Raw genomic sequence first — 19,320 nt, forward strand, 5'->3', positions numbered from 1 at the left:
GGTCCCTGGGTGAGTCCCGGTCTCGGGGTGAGTCCCGGTCTCGGGGTGAGCCCCGGTGTTTGGCTGAGCCCCGGTGTTTGGGTGAGCCCCGGTCTTGGGGTGAGCCCCGGTCTTGGGGTGAGCCCCAGTGTTTGGGTGAGCCCCGGTCTCGGGGTGAGTCCCGGTCTTGGGGTGAGCCCTGGTCTTGGGGTGAGTCCCAGTGTTTGGGTGAGTCCCGGTCTTGGGGTGAGTCCCGGTCTTGGGGTGAGTCCCAGTGTTTGGGTGAGTCCCGGTCTTGGGGTGAGTCCCGGTCTTGGGGTGAGCCCCAGTGTTTGGGTGAGCCCCAGTCTCGGGGTGAGTCCCGGTCTTGGGGTGAGTCCCGGTCTTGGGGTGAGCCCCAGTGTTTGGGTGAGCCCCGGTCTCGGGGTGAGCCCCGGTGTTTGGGTGAGCCCCGGTCTCGGGGTGAGTCCCGGTCTTGGGGTGAGCCCTGGTCTTGGGGTGAGTCCCGGTCTTGGGGTGAGTCCTGGTCTTGGGGTGAGCCCCAGTGTTTGGGTGAGCCCCGGTCTCGGGGTGAGCCCCGGTCTTGGGGTGAGCCCCAGTGTTTGGGTGAGTCCCGGTCTTGGGGTGAGCCCCAGTCTCAGGGTGAGTCCCGGTCTTGGGGTGAGCCCTGGTCTTGGGGTGAGTCCCGGTCTTGGGGTGAGTCCCGGTCTTGGGGTGAGTCCCAGTGTTTGGGTGAGTCCCGGTCTCGGGGTGAGTCCCGGTCTTGGGGTGAGCCCCGGTCTCGGGGTGAGCCCCAGTGTTTGGGTGAGCCCCAGTCTCGGGGTGAGTCCCGGTCTTGGGGTGAGCCCCGGTCTCGGGGTGAGCCCCGGTCTTGGGGTGAGTCCTGGTGTTTGGGTGAGAGCGCCGGTCCCTGGTCCACCACACGGTGCCACACTTCTCCTTTGTGTTGGGTGCAGATGGCCTGGCCTTGCAGGGGTTGTGTCTGCGCTCGAGAAGGACTGGCCTGTGGTCTCGTTTTCTTGTCATGGCTTGGTCTCGGGGGATGCTGGCCTCGGGGAGTTGCTTGGGAAATGTCCCTTAGAATTCACTTTTTCTGGAGCCGTTTGTTTCCACTGGGTGTTATTTTTATGTGAGTGTTTGCTGGAACTCATCAGCGAAGCCATTTGAGACAGAGTTTTCTCTGTGGGAAGGTTTTTAACCACAGCGTGAATTGTTTCAATAGACACAATCTGTCTGTTTCTTGTTTGTTTGTTTTTGACACAGAGTCTCGCTCTGTCCCCCAGGCTGGTGTGCAGCGGCACCATCTCTGCTCATTGCACCTGCCACCTCCCGGGTCAAGCGATTCTCCTGCCTCAGCCTCCCGAGTCGCTGGGATAACGGGCGCCCGCCACCACGCCCGGCTAATTTTTGTATTTTTAGTAGAGACGGGGTTTGACCATGTTGGCCAGGCTGGTCTCGAACTCCTGACCTCAGGTGATCCACCCGCCTCGGCCTCCCAAAGTGCTGGGATGACAGGCGTGAGCCACCGCGCCCGGCCACTGCCACCCACTTTTAAACCATCGGATCTCACAAGAACTCAGTATCACGAGAGCAGCCAGGGGGCCGTCCACCCCCATGACCCAGTCAGCCGCCAGCAGACCCCAATGCAACACTCAGGGTCGCGGTTCCCCATGAGATTGGGGTGGGGGCTCCAAGCCAAAGTCCAGCCCGGCTTCATGTGACCCTGAGGACTCATCCGGCTCCACGATGTCATTTGCTGGCATCTTTCCGTGTCTGCACATTTCCCTTTGTCCTGGCACTGAACTTGTGCTGAACTTGCGAGCCGTGGCTGTGGCGTCCTCCTGTCTCCCCTCAGACCTGTCGGTTGGTGTCAGCGTGCCCCGTGCGAGTGTAGACGCTCGGGTCTTGGTCCTCCTTGCGATGCCCCTGCTGCAGCACCATCACATGGCCTCGGGGCCGGTGTGCTTCCTGCTTAGGGAGCTGCTGTGCAAACACCAGAGCCGTAATGGAATGGAATAGGATGCAGCCGTACACGGGCCGACGATCCACACAGAGCAGCGTGCCGGACTCCTTCACGCGGGCACTGAGCGAGGGAAGCCAGGCCTAGAAGCTCCAGGTCCTACTGCCGTGGCCTGGAAATGGTGAACCGGAGCCCGGGGCAGGAGGCCTGGGGGCTGTCGCCGCGGTGGGGTGCGGAGGGACGGAAGGGACTGTCAGGGCTGGCGGCCTCCATCCCGGTCCTGGCTGTGCGGTGGGCGTGCCACGGCTCGGCCTGGCCCCACCAGGAGTTGTTCTTTCTGTGCGTGGATCCCAAAAAGACTTTTAGAGTCAAATCAGGTTATCCGGTGTGTTACTCCCTTTCTGATAAGGATTTTGTAACATTTACGATAAACTCCTTTCCTTTGTATCTTTTGCATTTTGGAGTTGATTATCTCCATTTACTTCAGGATTTTTTTTTTTAATTGTGAGCTAATTAGTTTGGAGGTAATTTTCGGGTTTGGTGTGGTGAGGGGGACTGTGTGCCCAGCACTCCCACGCTCAGTTCTCATCACCCGGACGCTGGGGATGCAGCTGTCTCTGGTTGTAGTGTCAGGCCTGTAGTCCCAGCACTTTGAGAGGCCGAGGCGGGAGGATCACTTGAGGGCAAGGGTTCCAGACCAGCCTGGGCAACATAGACTTCACTCTACAAAGTAAAAAAAAAAAACAACAGCCACGCATGGTAGCACGCACCTGTGGTCCCAGCTACTTGGGAGGCTAGGGTGGGAGGATGGCTTGAGCCCGTGAGGTTGAGACTGCACTGAGCTGGGATCACACAGTGTGCTCCAGCCTGGGCAACAGCAAGACCATGACTCAGGAAAAAAAAGGATCACCGTGTAGCCAGCCTGTAGGACTGGGTAGATCTGGCTGTAGCCTGTAGGACTGGGTAGATCTGACTGTAGCCCGTAGGACTGGGTAGATCTGACTGTAGCCCGTAGGACTGGGTAGATGTGACTGGAGCCCGTAGGACTGGGTAGATCTGACTCTAGCCCGTAGGACTGGGTAGATCTGACTGGAGCCCGTAGGACTGGGTAGATGTGACTGGAGCCTGTAGGACTGGGTAGATCTGACTCTAGCCCGTAGGACTGGGTAGATCTGACTGGAGCCCGTAGGACTGGGTAGATCTGACTGGAGCCTGTAGGACTGGGTAGATCTGACTCTAGCCTGTAGGACTGGGTAGACTTGGTGCTAACCTGTAGGACTGGATACATCTGATGCTCTGTCCGTGCCACCTGGTCATTGCGGTGTGTCTTGCACACCGTGAGGAGCACAGATGTGAAGGCTCACACATCCCCACATTCCTGGGTGTTGAGCGCTTGGGGTCTGAAATCTGCATGGCCCGTGAGCCAGAACGGCCTGATGAGGTCAGAAGCGTGAGACCAGCAGCAGCCCAAGGGCCCAGTGCCCGGCACCCAGCTCGTTCCCTCCCGCCGCACCAGGGCACCCTTCAGGCGGCCAGGGCTGAGCTCCCTCGGGATCCTTGTCACGGGAGCCGGCACGTGCCTGTGCGTCCTGCAGGGCCTGCCCCTCCGGCTCCACACGGCTGCCTTCGCGTCATGCACACGTGCACCAGCCGGAGAGCATCTTTTCCCGTCGCCGCACTGCGCTCTGTGCTGTGGCGTGTAGCCCCTCCAAGTTCCCCCACGCCCCCTGTGGTCACTCCCGCCCCGCACCTGTCCGGACGCCGCTGCCACAGTTTATTCCTCCAGCCCCTGCTCTGGCATCGGGCTCCTCTCCCCGGGGGCACCGTGCATCAAGCAGCCGACGTCCACATCCGTGCGGCTGTCACGGGCATCGGCCGTCTTCCCGCTGGTGTGCTTCTGGGAGGACGGATGCCCCGGCCGGGCGGCGGGCCTCATGCTTCTGGGAGGACAGATGCCCCAGCCGGGCCTCGGGCCTTATGCTCAGCCACCCTGTGGGCCGCTTTCCCGGCAGCTGTGTGGCGTCCCGGTTCCCCCAGCAACGCGGACGCCCGGCTGCCTGGCAGCCTTGCCCGACCTGGCATCTTCAGGCCTTTCTGTCTCAGCCGCGTGTCGTGCTCCTGTTGCCACCGCTCCGTGCCCCGTGAACCCTGCCCTCCCCAGCGCCAGTGCCGGGTGCGCTCCCCCTTGTTTGCCGGCCGTCGTGCGCCCCTCTCTGGAGGGCAGTGCACGTCCGGGCTCTGTCTGTTTGGGCCTCCTTCTCAGTGGCTTCTCTTGTCATTCTGTTCACCGTGCCGGGCGCTGAGCCTGAGTCCCGGGCCGGGGGGGCAGCTGGCCACTGTCTTCCTTCAGGGGGTGCACGTGTGCCCCGTTCAAGAAACCCTGGCCACGGCAGAGCCTCTCATTTCCTTCCAGGAGGGCCGCTGTCTGGCCTTTCACCCTTTGGGCTGGGATCCCCCGGTATTCAGTGTGTGAAGTGGGTTTGCTCTGCCCCAGCTCACTTCCTTCCTTGCTCCCTTAGCCCACTGGTGCCTGAGGGAGACTGACTTCATGGCCCTGACTTTACGGGAAGGGTTGAAATGGGGCAGTGGGACTTACCTCCACCAGCGTGGTCCCCTGGAAGTTCTTCTGTGTTCCCTTATAAGTTTTCACGTGAGCCTGTCAGTGTATACTGCACACCCCAAAACAACAAGCCCTCGGTGCATGTGGGTGGGGGCTGCATGGACTCTGTGGGTGGGGGCTGCGTGGACTCTGTGGGTGGGGGCTGCGTGGACTCTGTGGGTGGGGGCTGCGTGGACTCTGGGTGGCGGCTGCGTGGACTCTGTGGGTGGGGGCTGCGTGGATTCCGTGGGTGGGGACTGCGTGGACTCCGTGGGTGGGGGCTGCGTGGACTCCGTGGGTGGAGGCTGCATGGAGTCCATGGGTATGGGCTGCGTGGACTCCGTGGGTGGGGGCTGCGTGGACTCCGTGGGTGGGGATTGTGTGGACTCTGTGGGTCAGCAGAGTCGTCTGGAGGAAATTGTGGTCTGTAAACTCAGCAGTGCAGTGAGGTCCGCCTCACCACGTTTAGGTCGTCTTTGATTTCACCCAGCCGTGCTCTGTAGTTTGCTTTGTAGACATTGTATGTGATTTGTTTATTTTTTTATTTTAGACAGAGTCTCTTTCTGTCACCTCCTGGGTTCAAGCGATTCTCCTGCCTCAGCCTCCTGAGTAGCTGGGATTACAGGCACCCACCAGCACGCCCAGATAATTTTTGTATCTTTAGGAGAGACGGGGTTGCACCATGTTGGCCAGGCTGGTCTCAAACTCCTGACCTTGTGATCCACCCGCCTCCACCTCCCCAAGTGCTGGGATGACAGGCGTGAGCCACTGCGCATGGCCCTGTGTGTGATTTTTGTTCCATTTTTTCATAGATTGATTTTTTGTAAATGCTCTTGATAGATGGCATTATTGAAGATTTTATTTGCTAGTTGTTTGTGGCCAGTACATTGAAATAATTTATTTTTGCATATCGTCCTTGGATCCAGCAGCTTTGCTGAAGATGCTTATTAGTTCCCATATTGGGTATAAGCGTTTGGATTTGTTGCTTGTGAATTAAGACGGTTCTGCCTCTTCCTCCCCGTCGTGGCGTCTTCCAGCCTTTCTGTTGCCTGCTGCCCTGGCTCGGCCGTGCAGGCGGCTCGGCGGTGACACGGTCCTCTTGTTTCCGGCGCAGGGAGGAAGCGTGCGTGTGTCATCGCTGTGTGAGAGCAGCGGGGGTGTTGCGTAGACGCCCCGTGTCTTAGAGCACAGCCCGGCAGCTCGCCAGCCGCACACGTTCATTGCTCACAGCTCTGCAGGCTGCACGACCACGGTGTGAAAGTGGCGAGGACCTGCTGCCTGGTCCATCGACACAGGGGGGAAGGGGTGACGGAGCTCTCGGGGGCCCGTTAGAAGGAGACTCATCACGTTCATGAGGCCCCACCTCCCAACACCGTCGCCTCAGGGGAGAGGATTTCAACACGCAGATCGGGACCCGGCAGTCAGGCCATAGCACCCTTTATTACAATCAGAGTGTCCGTCCTGTGTCTGGTTTCCTGGCTGATGATTATTGTGGTTTTTCAGTTACTGCCGAGTTGGACTTGCTCGTGTGTGTCCTGCGTGGGATTTCTGCCTCTAGGGATAACCGGCCTGTGACTCCCTGTGTCCTTGACTGCGTGCAGGCTGTGCCAGCCTCGGAACAGACACTGGGAACGCCCGTCGTGTTTATTCTCCGGGGTAACGCGCGTGGGATTCCTTCCTTAAATATGTTAACACACGTGGGATTCCTTCCTCAAATGTTTGGTCCACTCATGGGAGCCGCCTTTGGGGGCTGGAATTTTCTTGGTGGGACAGTTTTAAATGATGGATTCAATTTCTTGCAGAAACAGCCCTTTCAGATTTTCTGTAGTTGTTTATTTTCTGATTTGAACTGTTCTTCAGGGAGGTCTGTTTCAACAGTCATCTGACTTACAGGCATAAAGAGATTCTGCAGAATCCACTGACTCTGATGTTTGCAGGGTCTGTAGTTACAGCTGACGTGGCTAATCTGTTTTCTCTCTCTGTTTTTTTTTTTTTTTTTTTTTTTTTTTTTTTTTTTTTTTGAGACAGAGTCTTGTTCTGTCACCCAGGCTGGAGTGCAATGGCGTGATCTCGGCTCACTGCAGCCTCCGCCTCCCAGTTTCAAGCGATTCTCCTGCCTCAGCCTCCCGAGTAGCTGGGATCACAGGCACCTGCCACCACGCCCGGCTAATTTTTTATTTTTAGTAGACACAGGGTTTCACCATGTTTGGCCAGGCTGGTCTCGAACTCCTGACCTCGTGATCCGCCCCCCTCGGCCTCTGAAACTGCTGGGATTACAGGCCTGAGCCACCGCGCCCAGCAGGGTTAATTAATTGTTAAGAATCTTTCAAATCATCAAGTTTTGATTATCTTTTTTTTTTTTTTTTTTTTTTTTTTTTTGAGACGGAGTCTTGCTCTGTAGCCCGGACTGGAGTGCAGTGGCCGGATCTCAGCTCACTGCAAGCTCCGCCTCCCGGGTTCACGCCATTCTCCTGCCTCAGCCTCCGGAGTAGCTGGGACTACAGGCGCCCGCCACCTCGCCCGGCTAGTTTTTTTGTATTTTTAGTAGAGACGGGGTTTCACCGTGTTAGCCAGGATGGTCTCGATCTCCTGACCTCGTGATCCACCCGTCTCGGCCTCCCAAAGTGCTGGGATTACAGGCTTGAGCCACCGCGCCCGGCCAAGTTTTGATTTTCTTGATTTTCTGTTGACTGTTTTTCCTTCCATCTCTGCCGTGTGTGTGTTACTTTGAGGTAGAAGTGCAGACGACTGATGTTAAACTTTCCTTCCTCGCGTGTGTATTGAAGGCTGGGAACCTGCCATGGGCTCTGCTGCAGGCCTGTCCCACACGTTCCATAAGATGTTTCTGTCGCTGTCGGACTCACCACCTGCCTGGCTGACGGGGCCATTTCTTCCCGCACGTACTGGTTCTTAGTCTGCGCCGCTTGGTTTCCAGACACTGGGGACGCAGCCGCCTCTGGTTACAGTGCCCGCGTGTGGTCTCTGGTCGGGGGACCGCGTGCCCGGACTCCATGGCTCAGCTCTCCTGACTCGGTTCCAAGGCCGGAGCGAAAGCCACGTTGAGTTTGCAGATACCGGGACGTGCCTGGCTGAGTGTGCTGCGTCTTTCCGCGCAGAGGGTCTCCGGGCAGCGGCGGTCAGGCGCCAGGAGCGCAGCAGGCGCGCAGCAGGAGCGCAGGCGTCCGGGCCCCGCTGACCGCCCACTCCTGCCCTCTGTGCCCCAGGCCTGCGGCTGCCCCCTGTACTGGAAGGGACCGCTCTTCTATGGCGCCGGCGGGGAGCGCACGGGCTCCGTGTCCGTCCACAAGTTCGTCGCCATGTGGAGAAAGTGAGTCCCGGGCGGGCACGGGGCTGTGTCGGGAGGGCGGAGGCGTCCCCGGGTCCCCGTGGCGTCAGGACAGGTGCCCCCTGCGGCTGCCACCGTGAGAGGAGAAACCCGCGCGTGGACACAGGCCTGGCCGTCGTGCGTGGCTGCCTGCTCTGTTGTTTCACCCTGCGTCTGCGGGGTCGAAGCCCCGCCCCCCCCGCCTGTGAGGGTGGCGCGCAGTCATCCTGTCCTTCCAGAATCCTCCAGAACTGCCACGACGACGCGGCCAGGTTCGTCCATCTGCTCATGAGCCCTGGCTGCAACTACCTGGTGCAGGACGACTTCGTCCCCTTCCTGCAGGTGAGGGCCGGTGTCCACACTGCACGCCTCACCCCTCGCGGGGGGGCCGGTGTCTACACCACACACTTAACGGGAGGCCCAGGGCCGGCGTCTACACCGCACGCCTCACCCCTCACGGGGGCCGGCGTCTACACCGCACGCCTCACCCCTCGCGCGAGGGCCGGTGTCTACACTACACACTTCACAGGAGGGCAGGTGTCTACACCGCACACTTCACGGGAGGGCCGGCGTCTATACTGCACGCCTCACCCCTCACAGAAGGGCGGGTGTCTATACCGCACACTTCATGGGAGGGCCGGCGTCTACACCGCACGCCTCACCCCTCGCGGGGGGGCCGGTGTCCACACCGCACACTTCACAGGAGGGCCGGCGTCTACACCGCACACTCCACGGGAGGGCCGGCGTCCACACTGCACGCCTCACCCCTCGCGGGGGGCCAGGGCCGGCGTCTACACTGCACGCCTCACTCCTCGCGAGGGGGCCGGTGTCTACACCGCACCCTCCACGGGAGGGCCAGGGCCGGCGTCTACACCGCACATTCCACGGGAGGGCCAGGGCCAGCATCCACACCGCACGCTTCACCCCGCGCGGGAGGGCCGGTGTCTACACCGCACACTTCATGGGAGGGCCGGCGTCTACACCGCACGCGTCACCCCTCGCGGGAGGGCCGGTGTCTACACCGCACACTTCACGAGAGGGCCAGGGCCGGCGTCTACACTGCACGCCTCACCCCTCACAGAAGGGCGGGTGTCTACACCAAACACTTCATGGGAGGGCCGGCGTCTATACCGCACGCCTCACCCCTCGCGGGGGGGCCGGTGTCTACACCGCACACTTCACTGGAGGGCCGGTGTCTACACCGCACGCCTCATCTGTCACCCGGCGTCTACACCACACGCCTCACCCCTCACGGGAGGGCCCGCGTCCACACCGCACGCCTCATGTCTTCCCACCCACAGGACGTGGTGAACACGCACCCGGGGCTGTCGTTCCTGAAGGAGGCGTCCGAGTTCCACTCGCGCTACATCACCACGGTGGGTCCCCGGCGGAGGGGCCGGGGTGAGCCCCGGGGGCGGTTCCAGCGCGGGCCGGGGCAGGCGGGGTCCGGGTCTTGAGCTTCCGGAGGAGGCAGCTGTTTTCTGGGAACGTGTCTGCCGTGCCCGGGAGCCCGGCGTTGGGGAGACTCGTTTTCCGGGTGGCCGCGCCCCTTTCCCCGCCTGTCCTGGGCCCGCGTAGCTCCGGGGCGTCCCCGGCCAGACCCTCCCCGCTGTCCGCGGCCTGGGGCGGCGCCTCCCGCAGGGCCCTTCCCGCCGCCCCCCGCCCGTCCGACCCCTGGCGAGCCTGGTGCGGCTGAGACCAAGGCCGCGCCCCTCTCCCCGGCTCCGGGTCTCCGTGCGGGGCAAGGCTCGGGAGTCCGCGCACCCAGCGCACTGATGGCGCCCCCGCAGGTCATCCAGCGGATCTTCTACACCGTGAACCGGTCCTGGTCCGGCAGGATCACCTGCGCCGAACTGCGGAGGAGCTCCTTCCTGCAGGTGCGCGGCGCGCCTGCCCTGCCCTGTCCTCCCGTCCCTCCCTCCCCTCCTTTCCTCCCCCTCCTTTCCTCCCCCTCCTTTCCTCCCCCCTCCTTTCCTCCCCCCTCCTTTCCCTCCCCCCTTCCTTTCCCTCCCCCCTTCCTTTACTCCCCCCTCCTTTCCCTCCCCCCTCCTTTCCCTCCCACCTCCTTTCCCCCCCCTTCCTTTCCGGTCCCCCGCACTCCCACCCCAGGCCTGTAAGCGCCGCCTGCAGTTTGGGGTCCATGGTTGATCTGCGAAGTGGGGGGGGCCCTACTGGGCACCAGGGGGAGCCGAGCCCTGATTCCCCGAGAGCTGCCCCCACCCCCACGCCCGCGTAGGGAGCCGCCCCCATGCTGGAGCTCCCCCCACCGCAGAGCTGCCCCCACTCGGGGCGGCCCCGCCCCGCCTTCCCTGCCCCCGCCCGCAGCCCCCCGGATTAGGGCGTCCCCCCAGAGGCCCCGCGCTCAGGCCGCCTGGGTCCTTTGGCAGAATGTGGCGCTGCTGGAGGAGGAGGCGGACATCAACCAGCTGACCGAATTCTTCTCCTACGAGCACTTCTACGTCATCTACTGCAAGTTCTGGGAGCTGGACACGGACCACGACCTGCTCATCGACGCGCACGACCTGGCGCGGCACAATGACCACGGTGCGCAGGGGCAGAGGGGCGGGCGGGGCGCGGGGACTCCGAGCAGACCCTTCTCTCCGGGCCTCCCGGGTCTGCAGCTGCCTCTCCTCCCCCACTCCCCGCTCCGTGTCTGGGTCCCCGCGTGCGCCTCTGCACCAGGCCTCCGCCCCCGGCCGTTTACAGGGTCCGGGCGGGCCTGAGGCTCAGACAGCCGCCCCGGCCCGAGGGCCTGCAGCCCTGCGCGGCTTCATTGTTAACACCCGAGCAAGGGCGGGCAGACCAGCCGCGTCCCTCAGGAGCTCCAGGTTCCAGCCCCCAAGGCCGGGAGCAGTTTCCATCCAATCCTAGACTGGGTGGAGCGCAGGCTTAGAGGTCGGTCAGATCCCTCCGCGGAGCGGTGTCCTCACCCTGCTCCTGTAAGAGTCGTCCAGCCTTCCAGGAACCAGAACCTGCCTGTGGTTTGTGGGGCTGGAGTTTTCTAAAGGATTCCTTGAAGTCTGCTTCCTCCCCCCTCCAAAAAAACCGTATAACCAAGAGTATTTCCCAGTCACGGTGGCATCTGTTGCGCGCGGCCGACTCGCGTGCCTGGTGCCCGGAATGTGGGCTCCGCCCGTCCGCCTCTCCCGGGGCTGGTCCTGGGCTGCGCGGGCCGCCGTAGACCCCCGTCCTGCGTGCGTGGGACGCGCCCCTGAGCAGACGTAGCATTCCCTGCGTTTGTCCTGTGCCCGGTTCAGGGAGCCACCTGCGCCCTGGACCCCGTACGTAGCTGCGAGAAGAGCCCAGCTCGGCACAGCCGCCCGTGTGGCCCGAGCAGCGCCTCACCGCGGGGAGTCGGCCCCGAACTAGGCGTTCGCTGTCCCTGGGAGCCCCGGGCCCGCCCCGGCTGTCCCTGTTCCGCTGGTGCCCACCCTGGGTCTCCGGGCAGCATGGCCTGTGCGGCCGGGCCATGGCGGGTGCGGCCGGGCTGGGCTGTTTCTCACGCAGGGCGGCCTGAAGCGGGGGCATCTTGGCCCCCGTGCGTGCCGGGGACGCGGGTGACCGCAGGGATGGCCGCCCGGGCTGCGGGACCTCGTGGGCCGGAGCTGACGGCGACGGTGCCTCCGCTGTTGCCCCTTGTTAGCGGAGTTTGGGCTGAAACGTGTTTGTGTTCGGGATGGCACTGAGGCCTCCCTCGCTCTGCGTCTGGAAGCGGAACCTTTGAGGCCTGAGTGTTCCGCCCTTTAATGAACCACGGTCAGCTCCGTGCTCCCCTGGTCCGCTGGAACGGCAGGGGTGGCTGCACCCGGGAGGGGCCTGTGCGGGGCCTCGGGGCCGCCTGTGGGCATGTCGGTCCTTGCCCCGTCCCCGCTCGGCTCTGGGGGTCGTGACATCGGGGCCGAGGCGCGGTGCGCGCTGCCCATCAACCCCCTTCCTTTCCAGCCATTTCCAGCAAGATGATCGACAGGATCTTCTCGGGAGCAGTCACGCGGTACGTGCGGCTCAGGCCCCGCGAGGACCCGGCTCCTCCTTGCCTGACAGGAGCTTGTGGAGTTCCCACAGCGAGTGGCCGTCACCCCAGGCCCTGGGGAGGGGACAAGTGTCTGTCACCCGAAACCCTAGTGGGGGGCGCGAGACTCTGTCATGTGAGGTCTGAGGAAGGGGGCGGCCCGTGCCCCAGGTCGGGGGGTCCTTGTCGGGCGCTGGGCCTGAGCGAGCCCCGGGAAGGGGACGTTGCGGGCATCCAGGCTGCTGTGGCCGTGGTGCAGGTGCACTGACCCCACCTGGATCTCGGGAAGGCTCTGGCCACGGGGCCTCCACGCTCTCCCTGGAGGGGCAGGAGGAGGCTGGGCCCGGGGACCCTCTCGCCCCCGGTCATGGGCAGGGGCTCCACGCGTGGGAAGCTGCCCCTGACACCGTCTTCGTGTCTCCATCCTGGCCTGGGGTCTAGAGGCAGGAAAGCGCAGAAGGAAGGGAAGATCAGCTACGCCGACTTCGTCTGGTTTCTCATCTCTGAGGAGGACAAGAAAACGCCGACCAGGTGGGTTCCCGCCGCGGTGCGGGTTTGTTCCGAGCCGGACCGGGAGCCGCCGTGTGACGTGTGTCCACGGGTGGATGGGCGCGCGCCCGGTGGGGGCTGCAGGGCACGGGCTGGGAGGGTCCGGGGCGGGGGCCGACAGCTCGCTGTGCCGCAGCATCGAGTACTGGTTCCGCTGCATGGACCTGGACGGGGACGGCGCCCTGTCCATGTTCGAGCTCGAGTACTTCTACGAGGAGCAGTGCCGGAGGCTGGACAGCATGGCCATCGAGGCCCTGCCCTTCCAGGACTGCCTCTGCCAGATGCTGGACCTGGTCAAGCCGCGGAGCGAAGGTGACGCCCCGGGAGGGCACGGCCCAGGGTGAGGGCACGGCCCAGGGTTAGGGGACGGGTGGGTGAGAGGACGGGACAGGCGGGAGAGGACGGCCCAGGGTGAGGAGACCCTGGGAAACGGCCGCTCCTACTCTGAGTGGGTGACCAGGGCCAGCACCGCAGGTGTCCGGTCTCACGGGGCAAGAACCTGCTACTCGGGACGTCGACACCCCCGCCTCCTCCCCTCTCACCCCCCTCTGTCTCCTCCCCTCACCCCCCTCTGCCTCCTCCCCTCTCACCCCCCTCTGCCTCCTCCCCTCTCACCCCCTCTGCCTCCTCCCCTCTCACCCCCTCCGTCTCCTCCCCTCACCCCCTCTGCCTCCTCCCCTCTCACCCCCTCCGTCTCCTCCCCTCTCACCCCGTCTCCTCCCCTCACCCCCTCTGTCTCCTCCCCTCACCCCCCCCCCCGCCTCCTCCTCTCACCCCCTCTGCCTCCTCCCCTCACCCCCCTCCGTCTCCTCCCCTTAAACCCCCTCTGCCTCCTCCCCTCTCCTCCCCTCATCTTCTGGCTCCTCCCCTCAACCGTGTTCCCTGCCACCCATCACAGCTCCTCCCGTCCCCCGGTGCAGGAGATCCTGGGTGGGAGGTTCTTGCGCCGTGAGACCGGACACCTGCGGTGCTGGCCCTCGTCACCCACTCAGAGTAGGAGCGGTCCTTTCCCAGGGCCGCTAAGGCACAGGGGAGCGTGTCGGCTCCTTGGCTTCCTTGTGCATCTCGGACCCCAGCTCTGGGACTTTCACTTTGGAAATGGCCCCGAGGCCGGGCACCGCCCTGCAGCCGTCCCTCGCCCTGACTGGGGCCCTCCTGGTGCTCGGTGTCCCGGGGACACCCTCCGGCCACGGCCTGCATGGGGAGCTCCGGGCTCTGTCATTTCACATCCAGGGGCGCCTGCAGCACGTCCCAGTTCCTGCGTCCTGGGGGCACAGGTGGCCCCGAGCCGCCTCCGCACCGCGGCCCTCCACGCCTCAGTCCCCGCCCAGAACCACGCGCGTGTCCGCCTGTCCCGTCAGACCCGTGGCCGGGGAGCCCGGAGCCTCGGGCCGCGTCCTTAAGCCCGTGCGACCCGAGGCGCGCAGCCCACAGCCCACAGCCGGCCCGAAGGTGAGGCCGCGCTCACGCGTGGGCCACGTCCCCTCCCCGCAGGGAGGATCACGCTGCAGGACCTGAAGCGCTGCAAGCTGGCCGGCGTGTTCTTCGACACCTTCTTCAACATCGAGAAGTACCTGGACCACGAGCAGAAGGAGCAGATCGCGCTGCTCAGGGTGAGTGCGGGGGGGCGCGCGGGCGGGGCCGCGGCGGGCGGGTGCGTGACGTGTGCGCTTCCCCCAGGACGGTGACGGTGACGGCGGCGGCCCCGAGCTCTCAGACTGGGAGAAGTACGCGGCCGAGGAGTACGACATCCTGGTGGCCGAGGAGACGGCGGGGGAGCCCTGGGAGGACGGGTGAGCGCGCGGCGGGGGGACGCGGGGGACAGTGAGGGGGTGCGGGGGACAGTGAGGGAGGTGCGGGGGCGCAGGGCACAGTGAGGGGGGTGCGGGGAACGGGGGCGCGGGGGACAGTGAGGGGGGTGCGGGGAACGGGGGCGCGGGGGACAGTGAGGGAGGTGCGGGGGCGCGGGGCACAGTGAGGGGGGTGCGGGGAACGGGGGCGCGGGGGACAGTGAGGGGGGTGCGGGGGCGCGGGGCACAGTGAGGGGGTGCGGGGAACGGGGGTTCAGGGGCGCAGTTAGGGAGGTGCGGGGGTGCGGCGGACAGTGCGGGGACACCGGGGACGGTGAGGTGGGGCGCGGGGTGTGACCAGCCCACTGTCCCCCGCCCCACTTTGGGGGTGTAAACGGTACTGTACTGTTAAGATTCCCGTTTCCGCTGGTTCGTTGGCGGCGATGGAAATACCATTGGTTGACCTTCTGTTTTTAACTTGACGCCACAGACTTAGGAGATCTGAACGCTCTGTAGGTTCTCTGCGGTTTTCTGCACGGACGGCCCCGTGTCCGTCAGTGGGTCCGTGTCTCGTCTTCCTTTTCACCCCCACGTGTCCGTCTCTCGCTTTCTCTTGCCCGCTGCGCGGCCTGGACGCTGCTGGGTGGGGTCAGGGCCGACCACGTCCAGCCTGACTGAGCTGTGCGGGTTTGTGTGGGGTCCTGGTGCCCGGTCCTGGCGGCGTCTCCCCTCCCCCGGCGGTCAGCGCGCTCACTGGGGGGATGCTCGGGCCTCTTGCTGGTGGGCGGAGGTTTCCCCACGCGGGGCTGAGTGTCTCAGATGCTTTCGCTCCGTGTTCCTCTGTCTGTCCGTCCGTCCGTCCGGTGAGTGACACTGGGGCGTCTTCAGCCAGCCCTGTGTTCCCAGCATAGATCTTCCTCATTTTATCCTTATATAGGATTGGATTCTCCTTGCAAACATTATCTGTAGTACTTTATTATTTTTTTGAGACAGGGTCTGGCTCTGTCACCGGGGCGAGGGCAGTGGTGTCATCACAGCTCACTGCAGCCTGCTGGGCGCAAGCGATCCTCCACCCTCAGCCTCCTGAGCACCTCGGACTACAGCGCCCGGCTAATTACTACAGGGGGTGCCCCCACCCCCGCACCCAGCTAACTCCTCCAGGAGTGTCCCCCCAACAGGCCCAGCTAATTATTACGGGGGTGTCCCCCCCCACACACCCGGCTAATTACTATGGAGGTGTCCCCCAGCGCCTGGCTAATTTTTTACTTTTTTAGAAACAGAGTCTTGCTATGTTGCCTGGGCTGGTCTCAAACTCCTGACCTCGGGGGATCCTCCTGCCTCGGCCCCCCACAGCGCTGGGATTGCAGGCCTGAGCCTCCGCGCCCGGCCCGCGGCTTTTCTAGGCATGTCTCGGTCTGCTTTGGGTATCAGGGTAATGCTGGCTCACGGAATGGGGGGCAGTCTGCTCTCCCCTTCGTTTCGGGAAGAGTTTGTATACAGCTCCTGTTACTCCTTCCCTCAGTGTCTGCTAGAATTCGCCAGTGACCCCATGGGGGCCTGGTTTTCTTTATTTTAGACACAGTCTCGCTCTGCGGGTTTCCACCTGCCCGGCAGGCCACTTCCCCGGGCGCGTTCGTGGAGCCGCCGTCTTCTCAGCCAGGAGCTTGTTCCTGGCTCAGCGGCCGCAGCTCGGCGTCGGCTCAGGGGACTTTCTCTCGCTGGAGGCAGGGCCCGGGCGGCCTGCGTGTCCCGGAAACCACGCGCTGTCTCCAGGGCCTGGCTCTGCGCCGCCGGCCCCACCGTCACCATCCCCTCGTTGCAGGTTCGAGGCCGAGCTCAGCCCTGTGGGGCAGAAGCTGAGTGCCCTGCGGTCCCCGCTGGCCCAGAGGCCGTTCTTCGAGGCGCCCTCGCCCCTGGGCGCCGTGGACCTGTACGAGTTCGCGTGCGGGGACGAAGACCTGGAGCCGCTGTGAGGCCGCCCGGGACCCCACCACGGGGTCCTCTGCACCTGCCCCGCGGCCACCGCGGCTTGTGTAAAAACTCTTGTCTTTTGTGGAAAGTGAGTGCGTTTGTACGGAATGGTAAATTTTTATTTATTCACAGACGCATGTGGTGTGAATTCGGGCGCGTGGCCCGCCCCGGACAGGAGCCTCCGCCACAGCCCGCGTGTTCTGTGTAAACGGACAAGAGCGTTTCTGGCGATCGCGCTTGTGTGTTTGAACGAACGTTGGGAGGATTTTTCAGTCGCGGGCTCGGCTGCCTCAGCCACGGCGTGGGCGTCAGTCCGGATCTACAGACGGCAGCGCTGGGTGGGGCCGCGGCCACGCCACGGGCAGGTGCAGCCCGAGCCTCCTCCCCAGCCCGGGGGCCACAGCCTCGGCCGCTCCCTCCCAGCCCGGGGCCCAGGCCGCGGTCCACCAACGACCCGGGAGAGGAGGAGCCGGCGCCGAGTCGGGGCCTAAACGAGGGGGTTCGGAGGCCCCGCCGGGCGCAGACCTGTGGTCACGGGGGACCACGAGCCCTCCAGGGACCCCGAGATGGTTGAGCCCAGGCCCAGCTCTGCTCCCTCCACAGGCCAGGAGAGGGTCACGGGTGGTGACCATGGGACGACCCCCTCTCCTCGCACACGACAAAATGCTCCCCCCAGACAGGGACGTGGCCACACGGCGGGAACAGGCGGGTTGGGGGGGGCGGGGAGCACCCTGAGAGCTGCGCACAGACCCCCACCTGGGTCTGCGAAGGGTCAGGGCCCCCCCAACAACAGGGCAGGTGCCGGGCAGGAGGGTCCGACTGTGGCCGCCGCAGGGAAATGGCACCGGGAGCCACGGCCTGGGGGCCCGCCCTGCCCCGCGCTCGGGGGAGCCCGTCTGGGGTGGGCAAGTCCGCCCCCCACCACCTCAGGGCCCCCCACAGCCATGGTCATGGGACTGAGGGGGCCGAAGTGGGGGTTCACCTCTGACCGGAACCCTCCGCCTCCCACGCTGACACTTGGCGGCCCCCAGTGGGGGTTCAAAGCTGGGGGTTCAAGGCTGAGGCAGCAGAGGGCTCCCGGGGGCCGTGAAAGGAAGGACGGCGTCCCCCACCCCCCGTCCCTGGTGAGGCCCCCGCACAGCCTCCGACACCCCCGTACTCGCCGCATCCCCCAAGCGCCCCCTCCTCCCCCGGCCACGCCCCCGATGACCGGGGCCACGCCAGGGCCGGCCGTGCACGCTCAGCCTAGGCTGGGGAAGTGGGGGGGTCCCCGTGGACGGCGGCGCGGTGGGGAGACCCGGAGCCCAGCAGTCCTGCCCCCACTTGGTCTAGGGGTCCGTTCCCCTGACAGCCCAGGTGTGTGAGGGGGGGACGGGGGCCCCCCACAAAACAAGCACCCCACCCCACCCCTCCCTCGCAGGGTTCCTTCGTGTCAGATCCCAGCGCGTCCACGGGGGCAGCCCCGGGTTCACCCAGCAGCCCGGTTCCCGGAGACCGTGAAAGGTGCCCAGCCACGGCCCTGAGGTCCCCGGGCGCGTCCTCCGGGTGCAGCGGGGGTGACGGGCACCCCAGGCTCCCAGCACTGGCGCCAGAGCGGCCCCCAGAGCGCTGTCCCCAGGGGCGGCAGGGACGGGGCCTGGGAACACGGGGCTCCCCCGAACGAGGGGACCCAGCCTGGGGCGGGGGGCGGGGCCTGGACGGCCGTGAGATGGGGAGACGGAGACGGAGACGGGGCGTTGGGGGAGAACTGGGGGCATCAGACGCAGGAACTGGACGGAGCCGGACCCAGCCGTGCCAGCAGTTCCCGGAGGAGACACGGCCCCGGGGGGAGCAGGGAGGCCCTCGGGACTCTCAGAGCCCGGGAAGAAGCAGAGGCCGGAGGTCGTCCCCCAGCACGTGCCCAGGAGCCGCCCCGCCCAGGCCAAGGGGTTAGACCCCACGTGGCACAGGGGCCCCGTCTGTGGGTGACGGGGACGCAGCTCCGGGGCCGGCCCAGACCCCGCGTGGCACAGACGGCCCTGCCCAGCCCGAAGCCGCAGACGAGGCCCCTCACCCGGCAGACGCTGCTGCGTGGCTCCCGCGGGGCCCTCCAACCAAGTTCCCCGTGACCCGCGGGCCGACCCCGGGACCCTCTGTAGAAGCCACAGCTCCCCCAGGCTTGGCCGCCGCACCACACACGCCCTCCCGGAGCCTGGGGCAGCCGCCGTTCTGGTGTCCGGGGACAGCACCCGACCGCACCCCGGCCCCCAGGCCGTGTCCTCACGGGGCATAGCTCTCTCCACCCCGGTATCGGGTCCCACAGCAGCCCGGGCCGCCCGCGAGGGGGTCCTGCCCACCCGTATCCCCCGAGAACAGCCCCTCTGCGGGGGACACAGCTGCCCCGTTTCCCCAGCACGGCCCGGCTGGACCTCAGGGAGCAGCCAGAGGAGGGGGCGAGGCCCCGGCGGGAAGGGAGACCCCAGAGGTGCAGGGACAGCAGGTCCTGCTCGGACAAGCCCCCCCAGACCTCCCCCCACAGGCCTCCCGGGCCTGGTCCCTGAACCCCCATCACACAGACCCCTGCCCCGTAACCAAGGCGGGCCTGAGCGGGTACCTACGGCCAGCAGCTCACAGGTGCGACCACGGGGGTGACACGGAGGCCCCCGTCCTCCCCGCCAGGGCCTCGGCCCCCAGGGACTCACACAAACCCCGCAGGACACTCAGGGACCAAGGGCAGGAAGCGGGGCTTAGAGGGGCGGCCGCCTGGCCACAGCGATTCCACAAGGGCAGGCTCCACGCTGCACCTGTTTTCTGTGTTTTGAGACGGAGTCTTGCTCTGTGGCCCAGGCTGGAGTGCGGTGGTGCGATCTCGGCTCACTGCAACCTCCGCCTCCCGGGTTCACGCCATTCTCCTGCCTCAGCCTCCTCAGTAGCTGGGACTACAGGTGCCCGCCACCCACGCCCGGCTAATTTTTTCTATTCTTAGTAGAGACGGGGTTTCGCCGTGTTGGCCAGGCTGGTCTCCATCTCCTGACCTTGTGATCTGCCCGTCTCGGCCTCCCAAAGTGCTGGGATGACAGGGCGTGAGCCACTGCCACCTGACCCTTTAATAGAAAACTGGGCCCCCCCTCTCCTGCCCAGGCTGGTCCTGGGCTTAAG

General features: G+C 65.0%; 1 protein-coding gene across 6 annotated transcripts in view; it reads left to right on the plus strand.

The window, feature by feature from the left end:
- Positions 1–16,313, plus strand: part of PPP2R3B (protein phosphatase 2 regulatory subunit B''beta) — a 40,584-nt gene extending 24,271 nt beyond the window's left edge. For all 6 annotated transcript variants that reach the window (XM_073014220.1, XM_037986279.2, XM_037986283.2 and 3 more), the window contains 11 exons: positions 7,763–7,866; positions 8,103–8,205; positions 9,165–9,239; positions 9,654–9,740; positions 10,251–10,407; positions 11,806–11,854; positions 12,314–12,403; positions 12,558–12,733; positions 13,916–14,034; positions 14,102–14,214; positions 16,034–16,313. In XM_073014220.1, coding sequence (XP_072870321.1) covers positions 7,763–7,866; positions 8,103–8,205; positions 9,165–9,239; positions 9,654–9,740; positions 10,251–10,407; positions 11,806–11,854; positions 12,314–12,403; positions 12,558–12,733; positions 13,916–14,034; positions 14,102–14,214; positions 16,034–16,184 — 1,224 coding nt within the window. In that variant the 3' untranslated portion in view covers positions 16,185–16,313. The remainder of the gene's footprint in view (positions 1–7,762; positions 7,867–8,102; positions 8,206–9,164; positions 9,240–9,653; positions 9,741–10,250; positions 10,408–11,805; positions 11,855–12,313; positions 12,404–12,557; positions 12,734–13,915; positions 14,035–14,101; positions 14,215–16,033) is intronic.
- Positions 16,314–19,320: the final 3,007 nt, after the last annotated feature.

This window comes from Chlorocebus sabaeus, unplaced genomic scaffold, assembly GCF_047675955.1.
Source record: "Chlorocebus sabaeus isolate Y175 unplaced genomic scaffold, mChlSab1.0.hap1 unalloc_scaffold_464, whole genome shotgun sequence".
NCBI classification, from domain to species: domain Eukaryota; kingdom Metazoa; phylum Chordata; class Mammalia; order Primates; family Cercopithecidae; genus Chlorocebus; species Chlorocebus sabaeus.